General features: G+C 46.4%; 1 protein-coding gene across 2 annotated transcripts in view; it reads right to left on the bottom strand.

Moving 5' to 3' along the window:
• Positions 1–1,872: 1,872 nt before the first annotated feature.
• Positions 1,873–17,609, bottom strand: part of Zasp52 (Z band alternatively spliced PDZ-motif protein 52) — a 94,375-nt gene continuing 78,638 nt past the window's right edge. For both annotated transcript variants that reach the window (XM_084588955.1, XM_084588954.1), the window contains exons 13-17: positions 12,468–12,579; positions 11,759–11,945; positions 10,823–10,943; positions 8,095–8,210; positions 1,873–3,489 (exon numbers count right to left, since the gene is read on the bottom strand). In XM_084588955.1, the coding sequence (XP_084445081.1) occupies positions 3,412–3,489; positions 8,095–8,210; positions 10,823–10,943; positions 11,759–11,945; positions 12,468–12,579 (614 nt within the window). In that variant the 3' untranslated portion in view covers positions 1,873–3,411. The remainder of the gene's footprint in view (positions 3,490–8,094; positions 8,211–10,822; positions 10,944–11,758; positions 11,946–12,467; positions 12,580–17,609) is intronic.

Here is a 17,609-nt window from a genome sequence, read left to right on the forward strand (position 1 = left end):
GCCGGGCGGGTGTCGCTGTGCTTATAGTTGTGATGACTGCGCCTAAAATTGCCACAGGAGCTTTTTTTTTCTTTCCTTGGTGTTCCCTTTTGCTACGTTACACCCCGCCATCATGGCATCTTACGCTGGTTTTAGTCGTGGCCAGCACTCTGGCTCCGTCCCGACCGCGGGGGACATTAGCTCTATAAAAAGTTTGCGTCTAGTAGTGAAAATATTTATGTAGAGAATTTTTATGTCCCCCACCCCCCCTATCTCCTTACCTTCCTACAGAAATAAATCTTTTTTTTTTTCTCAGGCCCATATGGGTTTGATTCAGCATTTAATTAATGCAAGTGCAAAACGCGTAATGTGTTTAGCCCGCGCGTCCCTGATATATGTGATGACTTTTTTTAAGCATTCCGTGTTCATCACTTGCTTGCTCTATAAATACCCAGTCTGCTCAACTGTAACGGCAATACCTTGAATGCTTACAATCGCTTAACCATTTATTGGCCACAGTATGAAGGAATCGGGAAAAATTTCATTTCAGGACCCTGTTATTTGGGGCGTATATCACCGCCTGTTACAAATGTTGCCATCCACCGCGGCGTTCAACTGAACGGCGCAGTGGATGGCAACGTGCAATGGGTCTCCAGAATTCACAACAAAAGGCATTCGGTTTATTTTGTGCAGTTAGCCGAAGGAGTGCGAAACACCAAAGGTCTCGCAGCAACTGAAGTCTGATGGGCAGCGAAGCTTTCTTCTCAGAAATGTCTCCCTATTTCAACGCACTCTTGAAAATAAGAAAGCGTTCGTTGTTTGTTTTTTGCGGTGACTCCGGCACTCTGATTGCAAAGCGCTGTGCACTGAGACGGGGACGTCACACTTAATATTCAAACTTAGTAACCAGCCAGATGGGTAAACTCCTGGAGAGGTCATTTTGCCAGTCGCAGAAGTGAAAGCAGTTAAAACATTGCACCTCTTGCCACAATGAGGCCGATCACTTTTCTTCGATGTGCGACCGTGCTAGACGCAGCGGCGTTTCGAAGAGAGCGATGGCCTGCTGGCGTGTTCGGTCTTGGAGTGCGTGACTATGTGCGTGAACAACGAACCGCAAAAGGAACCGGCAAACATTAACCATTGACGCTGCCGTGTCTTAACCTTAAAAGCGGAGCTCCATTTTTCTTTTCTCTCGCTCAATAATGACAGGTACAGAGTGGCAGCATCGTTAGCTTAAAAGTTCATAGACTTCAAAGATGTTTGCCTTAAAATGAGAGGCCAAAATTATGGCTCCGACAGCTTTTATTATGCGGATAGTGCGTCATGACAGGCAGGGCATGCTAATAAGTGATGCCCTCCTGGCTTCTGGAAAAAAAACAACGATGAGACATCTCAGACTTTCGTTTTGCTTGGACACCTTGGTTCTGCTACATTGACTTTCGCCTCTTCCATTACTTACGCTTCTATCAGTTGCAGACTGCGAAGGGAAACTATAAGAACGCCGCTTGAATTTTTTAGTTTAAGTTGAATGTTTTGGACACAGCGTGCAATGTGTGCAGCCGGACGCAGCAGTCATGCTTTCAGAAACTTGTTAAGTCAGTCAGACAGAAACCTGTTAAATCGCGGAGTAACAGCTTTTGAATGCAACCTATAGCATGCTGCAATGGCTAAAATGCGCATTTTTGCAGAATAGCTGTCCTGTATACATTACATAAAAAAATATTCCATCCCCGTGTCTTTTTGTGCGATGCTTACATGTAAGTTGGGGTGAAATGATATCAAAATTATTTTCTCGCGTAATAATACAGCCATTCAAGCGAATGCTAACAAGAGCTTTTGTTCCAGGCTGGAGCAGGATTGAGAACGAAAGTTGAATAAAACACAGCAACGACATTTCTAACAGTTGTTGGCATCAGCTTTATTCGTTGTACACACTTCAGCGTTGGGACTTCACAATAGAGCCGAGTTAAAAAGAAAAAAAAATATGTGCCTCCTGTGAAGGTATGGCACAAAGACAACAAGGCATAAAGTAAGCTGGCACATGTATTTCGCCCTTTTTCGACGCTCCTCGAACGCCACAATATAATGGTGCAATACAATAAACTTATGCCTACAACAAAGTAACAAATAAGACGACTAGAAGTTGCATTGGGCACGCCACCCAGTGGAAACAAAAACGGGAAAATTCAGCACACTTGACGTAAGCAGAAAAGAAAGATATGAACTTGTATAGGTCAACGCAGCGAAACCGACGCCTAGCGCTGTTGTTAACAGCTGTTTCGATGTTGACGTAAAAGTCTACGTTCGTTACATTGCATTTAACGGGAAGAAAATTATAAGCACATATCGGGTGACTAAATTTCTCGCTTTCAACATTTTTCGTTTGTGCGGTTAGTGTGACTTTTTCTTCCCGTGGCATCGCTTAGCCCTCCTAGCACCTCACTCATGTGCTCTCTGTGCTGTCGCGCGCGGCAGACAAATGTGTTACTTTATATATTTTCACATCTTCGTTTTCTCGCCAACTATATTAACTCTGATGGCTTCCATTTATTCGTTATTCGTAATCATCAGTCGCTGACAAGATGGTTTCTATCCTTGCTTTCTCATTGTAGAAGCCTCTATGCATTTTTTACTTCCGCGTCACTCTGTGAGAACGCACAACGTGAAGTCTTGGAAGCTTAAATAATATAAAAAACAAAAGTGTCTGATACGTCCGAATTTTGCCAGCTTAGCGGTGCAACGGGGAAAGTGCACCCCTTACGGAAAATTTTATTGTTTCGTGGCTTGTATCGATTGTGCTGCTTGATACACCCGGTGTCGACCGTAGCCGTCTCTTGCAAGCGCTTAACAGGTCCTCATAGGAGCACCGGACGATGTGTAAACTTCTTTGGCTAAAGTAGGCCTGAACGGTTAGTCGTTTATTTCTGTAGTGCTTGCAATTTCCATGGAAGTAACATTGAATGCCGTATCGGGCGCGAATTTTCATCAATGTATAATATATCGCCACGAATATAAGTAAAATTAGTCAAGCATTCAAGCATTCAAACTTCATTCCTCTACTTCTTTCATGAGTAAAAGTACGCTTCCAAATAGCCAACAGACATAAGTTTTCAACCCCTGCGATACAGCACCTTTCCGCAAAACCAATCACCTTGCACCCGGATAGGTTGCTGCTATCGACCCCTTTCCATCCGCACAAAAAGCCCCACTTTCTCTTTGTATAGTCCCTGTGAAACACTGGCTTTGCAGCGCTATTGTCTGAGGCAAAAATAAAAAAGAATGACTTTCAGCTTTGCGTAAATATGTGAGGCTAGCTAGCGATATCGTGTTCCTTTCCCTCTCTTTCTCTCTTGTGTTTTATGACTCCGAATGCCCCAACGAATGCCCCATAGACGCTGAGTCCATCCCGCTGAAAGGGTGTCAAGGGCCGGCTTAGCGGGCGTGTGCCTTGCAGAAGGGTCGTCCTCCTTTGGCGAAGAAGCTCTGTCCTTCCAGGTTTTTCTGGCAAATCTGCACAGGGTCAAGAGCGCCAAAGTAGCAGAAAACTGCAAAGTGCCAGTCATGTTTGCAACATGTTAGCACGTCTGTAATTGACGTGACTATATTAGGCTGGAAATTTTTATTAGCGCCTACCGAAAGCTGCAAGCTTTTCGTAGCGTGATTCTGAACGGATATGACTTTATCGAGCTCAAAACTGTCATGAGGACAGAAAAAGCGTAAAAAAAAGTTACTGCTAGCGAAAAGCGAAATCACGCAATATCTGACAGATCTGTGCTTCCAATTCGTAAGCATCAACTGAATTGTCCACAGTTATAGTACACACACACACACACACACACACACACACACACACACACACACACACACACACACACACACACACACACACACACACACACACACACACACACACACACACACACACACACACACACACACACACACACACACACACACACACACACACACACACACACACACACACACACACACACACACACACACACACCTCAGAGTATAGGCATCTATAAATAACATAGAGAATGAACACAGCTTGAAAATTACCCAAGATAATTCTCGTCAGGTTATCCCGGTGGTAAAACACCTTAATTATTGAGAACTGTTAGAGGAATCCAGAAGTTGAGTATCTTGTGCTTCCGTTGCCGTTTGTTCTATAGGATAGGATAGGATAGGATAGGATAGGATAGGATAGGATAGGATAGGATAGGATAGGATAGGATAGGATAGGATAGGATAGGATAGGATAGGATAGGATAGGATAGGATAGGATAGGATAGGATAGGATAGGATAGGATAGGATAGGATAGGATAGGATAGGATAGGATAGGATAGGATAGGATAGGATAGGATAGGATAGGATAGGATAGGATAGGATAGGATAGGATAGGATAGGATAGGATAGGATAGGATAGGATAGGATAGGATAGGATAGGATAGGATAGGATAGGATAGGATAGGAAATACGTTAATTTCTCTAGGAAGGTCTTGTGCTAGTAGCAGAAGAGGTCCATCTTCCGTCTTCTCACAGGGCCGGTGCCCCTATTCCAGGGCTCCGCTAAGCTTCGCTGCTCGCTGGGCGTGCTGGATCAGACCTAGTTGGCAATCCAGATCACCGCTGGAGAGCCGGCTCTCCCACTGTTCCGCACTCGGGTCTACGAAAGCTATCGTTATTTCTACATTGCCACGTGATGTGGTGTAACGAAGGTTTGCTACCACACCATGGGCAGGTGTCCCGATATTGTGACGGGTAAAGTTTGCTTAGGATATGCAGGTTAGGGAATGTTCCTGTCTGCAGTCTTCGCCAGTACACTGCCTCTTGTTGTTTTAGATCCCGACGAGGCGGCAGATAGCGGATCCGTACCCCCTTAAGTAGTTAAGAATGTCTAAGTACGTAGGGCCGACTCGCTCGGGTAGATCGTCCGATTGGGAGGAAGCTCGGCTCGTGTACCCTCGAGCTACCTCATCGGCGCGTTCGTTCCCCGCTATGTCGGTGTGTCCTGGCACCCGGTAGATGTTGTGTGTGACTCTTCATGGGGTCGCGCGTGGAGGAGCCTGAGCGCGGCGCGACTTGTGCGGCCGTTCATTTAGTTACGGCGCGCTTCTCTCGAATCTGTAAGAATGGTAAGGGACGTGTTGCTTCGACACCCGGCTACCACCGCTAGAGCAACGGCCAGCTCGGTTACCGTGTAATCCCTGACTGAGGCGCGAGCTAGTTCCTTTAGGTTGGAATCAATAGCTACCGCCACTGCGTTATGTGAGCTTCCTGTACACGGAGCCGCGTCCGTGTATACCGTTGTGGATTTTGTAGCTAAATTTTGTTGTACATACTTTGCCCGGGCTGCCCTACGGGCCACATGCAAGTTGGGGTCCATGTTCCGGGGAAGGGAGCTAACCTTTAGCGTCTGGCGAATTGCGTCCGGTATGCTCGCAGTACGATTCTCGATTTCCGCAGCTCCACCTAGCCCCTAGTCGCCTAAGAAGCGAGCGCCCCGTCGGAGTCTGCTGGAGCCTGGCTATCTGCGTGACCAGTTGGGCTTCTTTGATCTCTTCGAAGGTGTTGTTTCCAAGAGCTAGTAGTTTTGCGTTGGAGGTGTTCATTGGTAGGTGCAGGGCTGTCTTGTAAGCTTTGCGGATGATGATATCTGCACTTTCCACTTCTCCTTTGTTGAGGTTGAAATATGGGAGGGCGTAGCCCACGCGACTGAGTACCAGGCTCTGAACCAGGCGCAGGGTATCCCCCTCTCGCATAGCGCTCCGCTTCTGCGACACGCGCGTGATCATCCTGGCGACCTGAGTGGTCGATTGCTTGAGAAGGCCGAGCGTATGGCCGCATCGCTGATTGCTCTGGAGCCACATTCCTAAGACTCGTATCTTGTCTCGTTCGGGAAGTAGCTGTCCTTCGAGGGAGACATTGAGGGTCCCTTCTTTGTGTTTCCCTTTGTGAACTCGCAAGAGTTCGGATTTTTCTGTGGAGCAGGCGAGACCTCGTGCACGGACATATTCTTCTACGCAGGAAGCCGCTGCTTGCAGTCGTTCTTCTTTCTGGCCGAGCGACCCGGAGGTAACCCAAACCGTGAAGTCGTCAGCGTACATGGCGTGCTGTATGCCTTCGATGTGTTCTATTAATGTGTTCTATAAAAAGAACACATTTATGGTTAACATTTTTATATTCTTCCCGCCACTCTAATTAAAAACTCGTGTTGGACATGGCGTCAAGTGCATAAGAGATGACTCCGCAACTGCGATCGGGAACAGGTGAGCGATGTTGTCTAAAATCAGCTATGCGAAAAAACAAGCCAAAATCTGCATTTTGCGTCAATGGCATTTGCTTACGAAAACAGCCTGTGATGGTGGCACCTATTTTTATTACGTAGCCTTTTCTCACTTATAAGAGCCCGGTTTCCAGCAAAGCAACCTCTGTCGTAAGAACGCGACAATCAAATGGCACTCTTCATTGCGTCCACAATGTACTTTTAAGAGGCATATTCTGCTGAATCTACATCAATCACAGTGCCATTTATCATTCGTGGACATCGTTAATCATAAGCGCTAATCGAAGCCATGGGGACAGGTGCGGAGAACCGCTCACTTGATTCGCATCTTCGCACAAGGTTAGCTTCATTCGGTGTTAACTGCAAAAGCAATAAACTCAGTGGTGGCACCCCTCCCCCCCCCCCCTCTTCTCCCGCCCTCAAACTCGGCTTGCTAAGAGTACAATTCGTTCCCCTTTTCACATAATGACGCATAACTCCACCCTGTTTTTCGACTGCCTTACTTCTTCAGTGCTTGTGCTCGAGATAAAGCATTTCTACTGTAGTGTCGTCGAACGTTATGCAGGTGCATCTGCAAATTTTTATGTTCCTCCTTGTCCTCTAATGGGTGGCCTCTGTAATTATGTCTGCAACGCACCCTTTTACGTGTGCTCAGTCATACTTTGTAATAGAACACAACTCTCAGGCTCTAGATGTATTTTGAGGCTCATAAGTGCACTGGATGAACCTAAGACTGCTGCGCTCTGCAGGCCTGGCACCTTCGTGAAAGGGCATCTAAGGTCGCCCGCCGCTGCGTAGCATCATCACATCTGCTGCGGGGCACGCCTTTCCCGCCTGTTGTGGCTAAGTAAAGCGCCTATACGGTGCCTAGAATGTGTCAGTTAGTCATCATACCTCGTGGTCCAAACGAGACAATATGCACGCGTTAAGATCCGAGTCGTCGCAATAGCTGTCGCACTGCCACCCCATCAGTCCCTTGTTCAACGATGCTGGCGGTTTCTAGAGCATCTTCAAAAATGACAGCGCCACTGACATATCGCAACCCTAAGCCCGCGTCTCGCTGCGGCTTGGGGCATTAGGCTCCATGAGTTGACCTCAGGAGGGTGGTCAGGGTAAGCGCGGTGTGGGTATCATAATGGGAATTCGCAAAGAAACACCCCTTCAGCCCACTCAGTCTCCCAAACCATTCAAGTGTTTTCAGCCAGTCAGTGCAAGCAAAGCCTTTCACCGTCCAAAAACTGTGACAGACATACACAAGTGAAATCATTTTAATTTGCATTTAGATTCTCTACGTTTCACTTACAACTCCATTCCGTCAACATGGTGCAAGCTGTATCCTGCATCCAGATCGATAAGTTACCAATACGTACTGATGCCATAGCAACAGACTATATATAGCTAAGAAGCGGCCATTTGGAGCTCGGTGACGGCGGGCATCGTTGGGCACAATACTTTGTCGAACTGGGCTGTGTTTTTCATTTTAACGATAACCATTTCTCTACACGCATAACGTAGCAGGACCTCGAGTTTTATAACAGTCTACGCCTACTCTTTACTGTTTGTGTTCCCTCTTTATTTTTATTTTTTATCTTTTGTAGTCAGCCCTAGAGACTCCATACCCTTTGTCTTAGCGAAATGCATCCCACGCATGTTCACCTTTAAGAGATTAATTGCTTGTCATTTGTCCACCCGCCTCCGCCTCCCCGTGCGTAGCACCCGATTCGGTCTGCACTCTCCTAGTGACGCCACTATATCAGACTCCCTACCCCCCCCCCCCCCCCCCCAGAGTTTTGAAATTTGTCGCAGACCACAAATCACTTACCGTGCACTTGAAGCACTGCGAGTGGTAGTTGTTGTTCAGGGCCTCAACCCAGCGATCTCCAGCCTCGATCGGGAAGCCGCATCCGACGCACTTAGTCGTGAAGAGCTCGTTCCAGTCTGCAATTGCGTGTAAATATTACATTTCCGGGTCATTGTGGCACAGTTTCAGAAGTGGCGCAATTTTTCGCTTCGTTCAGTTTTGGCTGCCCCGACTCTATTTGTAATGTTTTTAAAACAAGCTCAACCGACGCGAAAAAAAAAAAATACTGGAGAAAGGGTATGAAGGATACTACTGAAAACCGAAAGAGCCAACCCTTTATTTTCGTCTATTGTTTTGCGCGAACTCTTTCTTAGTGGTACGAAACTTCAGCCCTTCCTATATTTCTCAATACGTGAGACGCCAACATGTATTCAAACTAGAGAACATTTGGATTCTGTACCGGTTGCAGCCGTCGTTGATAAAGTACTCCCTCCAAAAGAAATTCACTCCGCAGGAAGGTACACTTCAAAGCGTGCTTCGCGTTCATTCGTCTTAGGACGCAACTTCTACAAAACAAAGTGAAAAGAACGAGATATCACGAGCATCTGCACGGGTTTGTATTCTTTTGTTCAGTCTGAACAATAGGGGAATTTGTTCAGGCACCTAGTTCCCGAACTTAGATGTCAGCCGCGAAAGTTCAATAAGCAAGACCTCAGGTTCAGAGAAAAGTCAGAACGTGAGGACTTACCGAATGAACGTAAAGAAAAACGCACCAAAACAAGCTAGAATATTTTGCGTCTCATCGAGTGACCAGCTACAAGAGATGCTGATGGATTCACCGCGAACATCAAGTCAAGTCAAGTCAGATTTACTTTGAGCTGTTCGCCTCGTGCGAAGAAATAATGAAGCCGGAAACAAGTGAAACAATGCTGAGGCATCAAGGTTGGCGTTACTTGTAACTGTTGCTCTCAGGAACACAGTTTTCTTCACTGGTCTGACCTACCATTGTAGCAGTGCGCATAATGTTGCTGGTGGTAAGGACTGTTCAATGTATTCTGTCGTTTCTTCACAGTATGAGCGCGTCATGAAACGCGCGCTATAAAGCAGGTAAGCGCGACTCTCGTGCTTCTCTCTCCCCGCTCGTGTTTTTACGTCATTAAGATCCGCCCAGGCAAATAATCAAGCATCGTTCCTGTGCTTGATCGAGACAAACAAACGTTGCCGTATAGTCTGTTCTGCCCATGGACACGCTCAGCTAGCATTAAGCTCAGCTTCCAAGAAGTGGCTCCATTCATGGCAATAATGCCACACCTTCACCGTCTAGCGCGACTTGCAAGTGGATACATCGACCGACAATTATTCGGAGTGGCCACGTGGGCGCTATGGGGGCCAACAGCAACATCAGGCACCATTCTTATTCTCTTTTTTTCGTTTGATCTCATTTCGTTTACCTAAGTTTCCTGTTGTTTTATTTATCTTATTATTATATTTTTCCATCGCTTTCTAAATCGTGGCAGCGTGTATGCTTGTACTAAACAGCCGCCCTTAGGGTGAAAAAAAACGTCACCTTTTCTTCTCTACGATCGCTTAAATAATGGAGCTGCGTGTATTACGCAAGAATAGCACGCCAGAAGAATAACTTCGGAAATAAAGACGGTCCTCTGCTAGTTTCTCTAACACTTTACCGTTGGTGCGCCCGTTCTTAACAACAACCTGTCATTTCAACCTGTCGGCGTCTTGGCGTCCTTGCCGCGATTTTTGCGAGTTGAATGAGCTCGCGAAATGAACGCCCAAGGAAAGCCATGTCGTTTAAGGCATTTTCCGTGCTAAATAAATGCCCTAAATTGGTTCGCGGTTCCAGACATACGCCCTTCCACAGAGCACGGACACTCATCCCAAGTTTCCTAGACGACTTAGTTTTTGTTCTCGAGACTGCAGCCAAGCGCCCGCTGGTGCATTCCACTTCTTACTGTTACAAGAGAAAAACATTTGTGAACTAATGTCTATCGGCGAAAGAAGAAGACCTGAAACGGCAGCAAAACTGAGAAATCATAAATTTCCTAGACGCGGCCACTTCGCTTGTTTAAATGGAATTAATACATAAAGAACGATGTTTATTTTAAGGCTTCTTGTAGAAATTGGTGTCCGTGCTTTCGGTATTATATACAAATCAATGGGGATAAGGCGCTGCTTCAATGAAACGGTGACAGTTTTAGCTATAATTTCAAGATATATACCACTTCTGATTCATGTTCAAGCACAAGTGAAAGGAAATTATTTCGGCGCCACTAGCAAGCAGGCAAACTTCTTATTCGCGTCAACGTGGCATTTTCGAAATACTTTTGTAGAATAGTCTGGAGAAACTTCTTTTGTTCTACTTGAAAGAGCGGTGCCATTTTTGCATGACAGAACAGCGCATTAGAATCTTGCCAGCCTAAATGCGTTCTCTGGATTAGGATGCGAGATAAAACACTGAACAAACTGAACTCGTCTGCTGTATAGGGAAATAAAAGTGCGATATTCTATTAAATATTGCGCCAAGATCTATCTTTTGTGCGTCTCCCTGCATGTCTGCAGGCGCATTACCTTTGTTGGCCTACTCGATACACTGCACCAGTTAGATTGCGCTAGTCACATCAACGGTTTGCGGTCTTGAATTACACGAGCCTAGTACATCAGGTTTGGGTTGACATGGCTCAGGCTCAAAGTTTTTGGAACCCTTTGGTCGAGAGAAAAATGAGGTGCTTACCCTTCTCGCAGTAGGGCATTCCGTCTTCGAGGTAGAATGAGCTGTTTCCAAAAGCAGTCTTGCAATACGTGCACACGAAGCACTCCGGGTGCCAGGTCTGCTCGAGGGCATTCAGACAGTCCTGCGGTCAGATATTGGGGAAGATGCGGGACTGGTAAATAACCTACAGCTACTGTCGCGATTAAGTAAATAGAGCGTAACGGTGCACGGACAGTCCCTCAAGAAAGAAGAAGTGTCCAACACGCTCACAGTCAGATGCTGAAACACTTGCGCAAAAAAGCCGAAAATTTGACGCCTATCTGAGCATTATTTTGCTTTATAATAAAGTACTAAATGCACTGAACTATTTAAAATGTAGCGCTTGAACAGGCTAATGTAGAGCTGTTACGCTTACTGTGCCTGAAGGCAAGAAAAATTTCGCATCACGCGGGTAAACCAGCGATCAGGTTCACTGGAACGAATATACTGCAGAATGGATTTCATTCCAGCGAGAAGTGAGTCATAATGATTACGGTTATGGTCGTTCATGTTTATGGTGATTACGATATTATTGACGATGGTAGATGAGCAGATGTTGATGACAAATTGCGAATAAGAACTAATAAAGGTCTAAGTAATAATTTGTTTTGTCCAAATCACAATAATTGGCACTTAAAAGTGAACAGGATACAGTTAACACCTGTAAATTACATATCTGCGACTGAGAGGGCAGAAATTTGTGACGACACAAATCACTTTCAAATGGCTGCCTCTCTTGCATTTATGAATAGCATTGAAATTTCAGGTACTTTCCGATCAAAATATGTATACGTGCAATCTACGGGAAACGGGCTTAAAGGCATTCTGCATTGCTAAAAGATTCAGTGGATCCTCATCTCTCTGCCGCACAAAATGTAACTCCGTTATGCGAGAAACTAAAAGGTTGCGGACACTTACGCCCTTGATGCGATGTCCGCATTTCCTGCAGATGGGTGCCATGTAGCACTCGTAGCAGTGCTCGCAGTACAGTTTTCCCTGCTCCTCGACGAACCCGATGTCCTGAAGGGATTTGCGGCAGCTTCCGTTGGAGCACAAGAAATGCTCCGGACACCAGTTGCGCCCCAGGGCAGTGACGAAGGGCCCCCTGCAAGAGGTGTCTGATCAGATCTAGAGCTAGAGCTCGCAGCTCTAAGAGCCTAACCTCAGCGCGTAATCCCGCGTAACGGAAATGGTAACAGCGCTACAGCACAGATAATGGGGACATGTGCGAGGATGCCAGCCAACAGCTGTGACCTCTGTGCTTGGGCTAATCATTTTGAGTATCAAAACTCACCAGTCTAATAAACTAGACCTTGTAGGAGGCATATAGCAACGCGTGAAAACAGAAAGATATGGATATCGTTCTGCCTCAGAAAGAAATCAACGACAATATACTTCGACATGCCAGCAACTGAATTTAGGACTTTCGGCGGTAGATACAATCGAACTTTAGCTCCGAAAGCCTCAAGTACGCTGAAGAAACCCTTGACGCCAAACAGTCCCAGGCTAAGATTACCAGATTTTTTTTTTAATGGGGAAAGCATGTCAAGAAACCAGCACCAAAAACTCTGCACTGAATAGCAGCAGGCTCTCGAATAGCACAGCAATTCATCTGGGCCCCACGCACCTGATGGGCGATCCACAGCTGGAGCAGATGGGTATCTTGCCGCCGATGGCCTGCGTCAGCTTTCCGCGGCCCCTCTTGGGCGCTGGCCGCGACCCGGCTCCTTGGGAGAGACCTGAGGGGCCCGTAAAAGGTGCCGATGAGGCTCCAGTCGACAACGCGGGCGCGGGTGAACCCCACGGCCCGCCGTTGCCCATCTTGGCCGATGGTGCGCGTGCCACTGGCTTTGGCGCCGTGGGCGGCGGCACCTTGGTGCCCGGCTGTCCACCGAAGCCCGACAGCGGGCTCGGCGAAGAGGACACGAACGAAGGTGGCCGCGACGAGGCCGGGCTCGACACGGGAGAGTAGGGGGACGCGGAAGGGGACGAGGACCCGAAGGGCCCGCCCGGCGCCTGGCTCGGGCCGCCCCACTTGGGGGTCGTGGGCGCCGCCACCCTCTGAGTGCCCGGCGGAGGTCGGTACGTGGGCACGCTCGGAGTGGCATTAGACTCGAGTACGCTGCCGGGCACATGAGTGGGACCGCCGGCCTGTGCGGGCGGCCAGGTGAACTTGGCGCCTCCTTGGCAGGCCAACAGATGTCCCAGGTCGTCCAAGTGGCACCGAAGTCAATGGACGTGAGGGTGTCGCGATAGTGGGAGGGCCAAGAAAGAAAGAAGAAAGAGGAGAGGACAGGTGGGAAGAAAATAGAGGAAAAAGGACGAAGATAGATGGAAGATAGATGAAAGACAAGCGAAGGAAGAAAAGTAGCCAGAGCCTGCTAGATATCGCGTTAGCTTTTTCGCCCAAGAGCGGGAGTCAGGACATTTGATGCCCGATGCCAACCCCAAATATACATCTACTGGCGAGTCAGCAGTGCCGCAGGAGATATGCAGGCTTGAATAGGAAGACCGCTGTTTTACTATTCTATAACAGATATTATGTAACCTACTATCACCGCTCCTGTATCCATAAAAGTCGCGCTTTTTGGAGCAAAGGTAAGCCTTTCATATTTTACTGTAAAAAACGCTTTTTATTCACCATGCTAACATCTGGCAAACGCATGCCCAAAGCCATGAGATATTTCCAAGGAAACGGGAGTTTAATCATTGGCAGAAGCATAAACATGCTGTGCATCGTTTATGTCAGTTTTTATTCCCATCCACACACACCACGGACAGTTGTCACGCTCGCACACATGCTTACATGCGTTGATTCGTTCACACTGTAGTAAGGAGCATAACAGGCTTATCATGGTCGATCACAAAACAGTGTTCAGGTACCATCCTCACAGCGAAGCACTATGGACAAAAAGATCGAAATAATTATTTGTGATTACGATGCTGGCTGCATTTCTTGCGGGAAAGGATGCGAACAGCAAGCCTATGATGAATGTGTCGCGCAATTGACACTAGAATTTAAACAATGGAAGAAAAAAAAACGAGTTGATACCAAAAAAGTTAACGCCCCTGTCACAGCTGTACCGTTGCTTCATACAGCGGTACTTCATATTTTTGGCGACTACAGTTGCAATAAAGGAACATTTAAATGGAAAACATGTTTTAACTTCGCACTAGCTGTTTGTTCACTGAACGCACGGAGAAAAATCTAATTATGTACTTACAAAATCACCGATGAACGCTTCGAAATTCAATTTTAGTGCCTGTAATTTACTGCAGATCGTTTTTGTTAGTACTGCTGACATACAAGGGCGAGTAATTATAAATTAGCTAAACTAAGCAACGACCTAAGTAAACAATCGGCGCCAGCCGACGGCTGGGCGTCAGCGGCTGCTGCTGCTTTATGCTGACGCTCTATATGCGCTCTCGCTGCAGAGCGACCCTCGTTGCATGGCCTGGCACGAGAGTTCAGAGGCTGAAGGAAGTTGCCAGGCCCGCTGTTTCTGCCGCCAGGCTTTCGTCGTGCATTGCCCCTTCGTCTTGCTACGCGACCGAGCTTCCTCTCGGTTGGCGGTGAGCACCTGTCTTAACAGACATCGAGCATAGCGAGCGTGACGAACGTCCTCCGCATCACCTATATAGCACCGAGGCGCGACAAATGCTGAGCCACCCACGCGCGCTGATTTTTCGGTTTATTTTCCTCCCTGCAGCTCGCAGACAGAATCTTGGGTGAGTTCCCTCTTGCGAGGAACTCAATGTATAATCACACACATCATAAGTTAAATGGTGCCTGCTAGAATTCCCATTCTATGCAAGGACCAAAACATAGCAACTTTGTTGTTTCAAGTTCCCAGTGATTTTTTTTTTTTTTTGATTAACCATCACCGAAACTAACCATGTAACCATATCCTTCGATGCATTCATTCTTGGCTCTTAAGATAGAGAGCGCGGGTTCAGACTAAGGAGATTTAAGATTTAGTAGCCCTTCCCCACGCTCTCACATTGTAGGGCACCGATAATTTCCGTCCAACATTTATCAGCAGGACAACTGCGGCCACTTAACTTTTTACAGTGCTAGCAGTGTGAGCATTTTAGATGCATGCTTCGCAGCAGATCTCGGTGTTGTTCGCTTCAAAGAATAAACAAAAGACAATTAAACCAATCAGTTGCTTGTCGCTCGCTGTCGTAAACAGCAAGTGCCGAAACGTAACTGCAGGCTTTTGTTTCTCTACAGATGCAATGAACGGCATCGCCTTAAAAACGGTGCATTATATTTCGCGACTCCCGAGGCACCATTTTAATCGATAAATTTTCTCATCATGAAGCTATTTGAATCATTACTGTTCCTCAAACGGGCAGTAGATAAGTGCTGCACGCGTTCATTGCGCTTAACGCGTGCGGTATTCCCTAATCCTACCGAATGTTAACATACCAGGGAGGTCGTTTCATTTTGCTGTGGTATATTTACCCTCCACTAGCGATGCTTCACGCAGGTGTATCTTGTTTGCTAGAAAGTGCGTACGTAATTCACAGTGCGGAGACGCTCCTCTTTGCAAAGCGCCCCATAGCACGAAAAACAGGCTGAACTCAGAACCGTTTCACACTGCGCGTAGCGAAGTTTGAGCTTCGACAATGCAGCGGCGGCGCGGCTCGTAGCCAAGTTGGCAGGCCAAGTTGCACCTATAAGCCAATCAAAAACGAAACTCCAAATTCTTCACAACATTAAATCTGCGATAAAACCATTATGCACGAAATAGAAAACTCACAATCCGCTGATGGACGCAGCGTACGACACGACGTGCGGCGTGCTCCGTCCTACTATACGCTTGCTCATTTTGACACCAGGCGGCGCTGGGTGTCTGATTTTAAAAGCGACGATAGGGTAATCTCCGCAAATCAGGAAGCAACACAAGATAGCAGAATACAAAGCAGCTTAGAACTGACCAATCTAAACTGGAAAAAAGGAAGAGAAAAATATTCCTAAAAACGCATCTACAGGAATAGATGGAATTCCGATCAAGCTGATTAATGAACTTGGTCCAAAAAGTAAGGAAACGTTGTTAAAAGCTCTGGAAACAGTCATAACGAATAAGCAAATTCCGGGCAGCTGGCGGCAGAGTAAAATGAATTTGATTTATAAAGGGAAAGGAGAAAGGATGCACATAAAATCCTACAGGCCGATTACCATAACATCTGTTATGTACAGGTTGACCATGCAGGCGGTGAAATTAAAGGTGAAATCATGGGTAGAAAGTAACAAGATACTCGGAGAACTTCAGAACGGCTTTAGAAATGGTAGGTGCTTAGACGATAGCCTGTTCGTGCTTACCCAATGCATCGAAATATCTAGAGTGGAAAATAGACCTTTGTATTTGGCCTTCCTGGACATAAACGGGGCGTACGACAACGTAAACAGAGAACTCCTGTGGAACATATTAAAAGAAGAAGGTATCGGTTATGAGATAATACAGTTCCTACAGGAAATATACCGGGTTAACACAGTAGAAATTACATGGAAAGGGATAAGAAGTACGGAAGATGTCAAAGTATGCAAAGGATTAAGACAAGGCTGTCCTCTATCAACGCTGCTGTTCATGCTTTATATGATAAACCTGGAACAGAGGATACAAGACAGTAACCTAGGTTTTAACCTGTCAAATAGATTAGGTGGAAAGGCAGTGGAGCAGCGCCTCCCAGGTTTGATGTATGCAGACGATATTGTGCTGCTAGCTGAGAGTCTGGAAGAATTGCAAACTCTAGTTTTAAGTATTGCGGAGACGAAGGGGACGCTCTAGGCTTCAGTTTTAGCGCAGTTAAGTCGGGTCTGGTGATTTTCAACGGCTCAACTGTTCAGGGTCTTAAAATACAAGGCCATGAAATACCCAGAGTAGCAGAATACAAATATCTGAGGGTATGGGTAAACGAAGGATTGGCATACATTGGAAAGCATGAGCAATCACTTAAGGCCAAAGGACGAAGGAATGCCGGGATAATGAAGCATAGGGCATTGTGGAGATACAACAGCTATGAGATTTTGAGGGGTTTTTGAAAAGGAATTATGGTGCCCGGGCTTACTTTCGGAAATGCGGTTTTGAGCCTAAAATCAGAGGTACAGTCGACATTAGAAATAAATCAGAGAGCCGTTGGACGATTAGCACTAGGTGCCCACGGCAAAACCACAAATAAAGCGGTACAGGGAGATATGGGCTGAGCATCTTTCGAAGTACGGGAAGCTCAGAGTAAAATATTATATGAGGAACGCCTGAGGAAATTGGACAGTAACAGATGGGCAGCTAAAGTATTGAAATACCTTTACCTAAAAAGCGTTGACTCACAATGGAGGAAAAGAACTAGGAAACTAACTAGTAAGTATGCTAGTAACAAGGACGGAGAAATAAAGAGCATTAAGCAACAGGTGAAAAACACAGAAGGTAAAAATTGGATAATTTCGATGAAAAAAAAAACAGAGTGTGGAATTATACCGAAAATGGAAAATGCAGATCAGGAAGGAAGATTTCTTTGATAACTCAAGAGGCAGTGCCCTACTTTTTGAAGCTAGATCAGGGTGCCTTAGAACACGCAGCTACAAAAAGAAATTTAACAATGAAGATGACGCATGTGCTGTATGTGGTAACTCCAGTGAAACAATTGACCATATTATACTCGAATGTAGTGGTATCCACCCGGAAGTTGATGCAGGCGCAGTAACTGTTCCTGAAGCTCTGGGGTTTAGAAATACCAGTGGCCGGGTGAATAAACCGGCGGTGGA

Source organism: Amblyomma maculatum, chromosome 1 (genome assembly GCF_055883805.1).
Source record: "Amblyomma maculatum isolate TAMU_Amacu chromosome 1, ASM5588380v1, whole genome shotgun sequence".
NCBI classification, from domain to species: Eukaryota; Metazoa; Arthropoda; class Arachnida; order Ixodida; family Ixodidae; genus Amblyomma; species Amblyomma maculatum.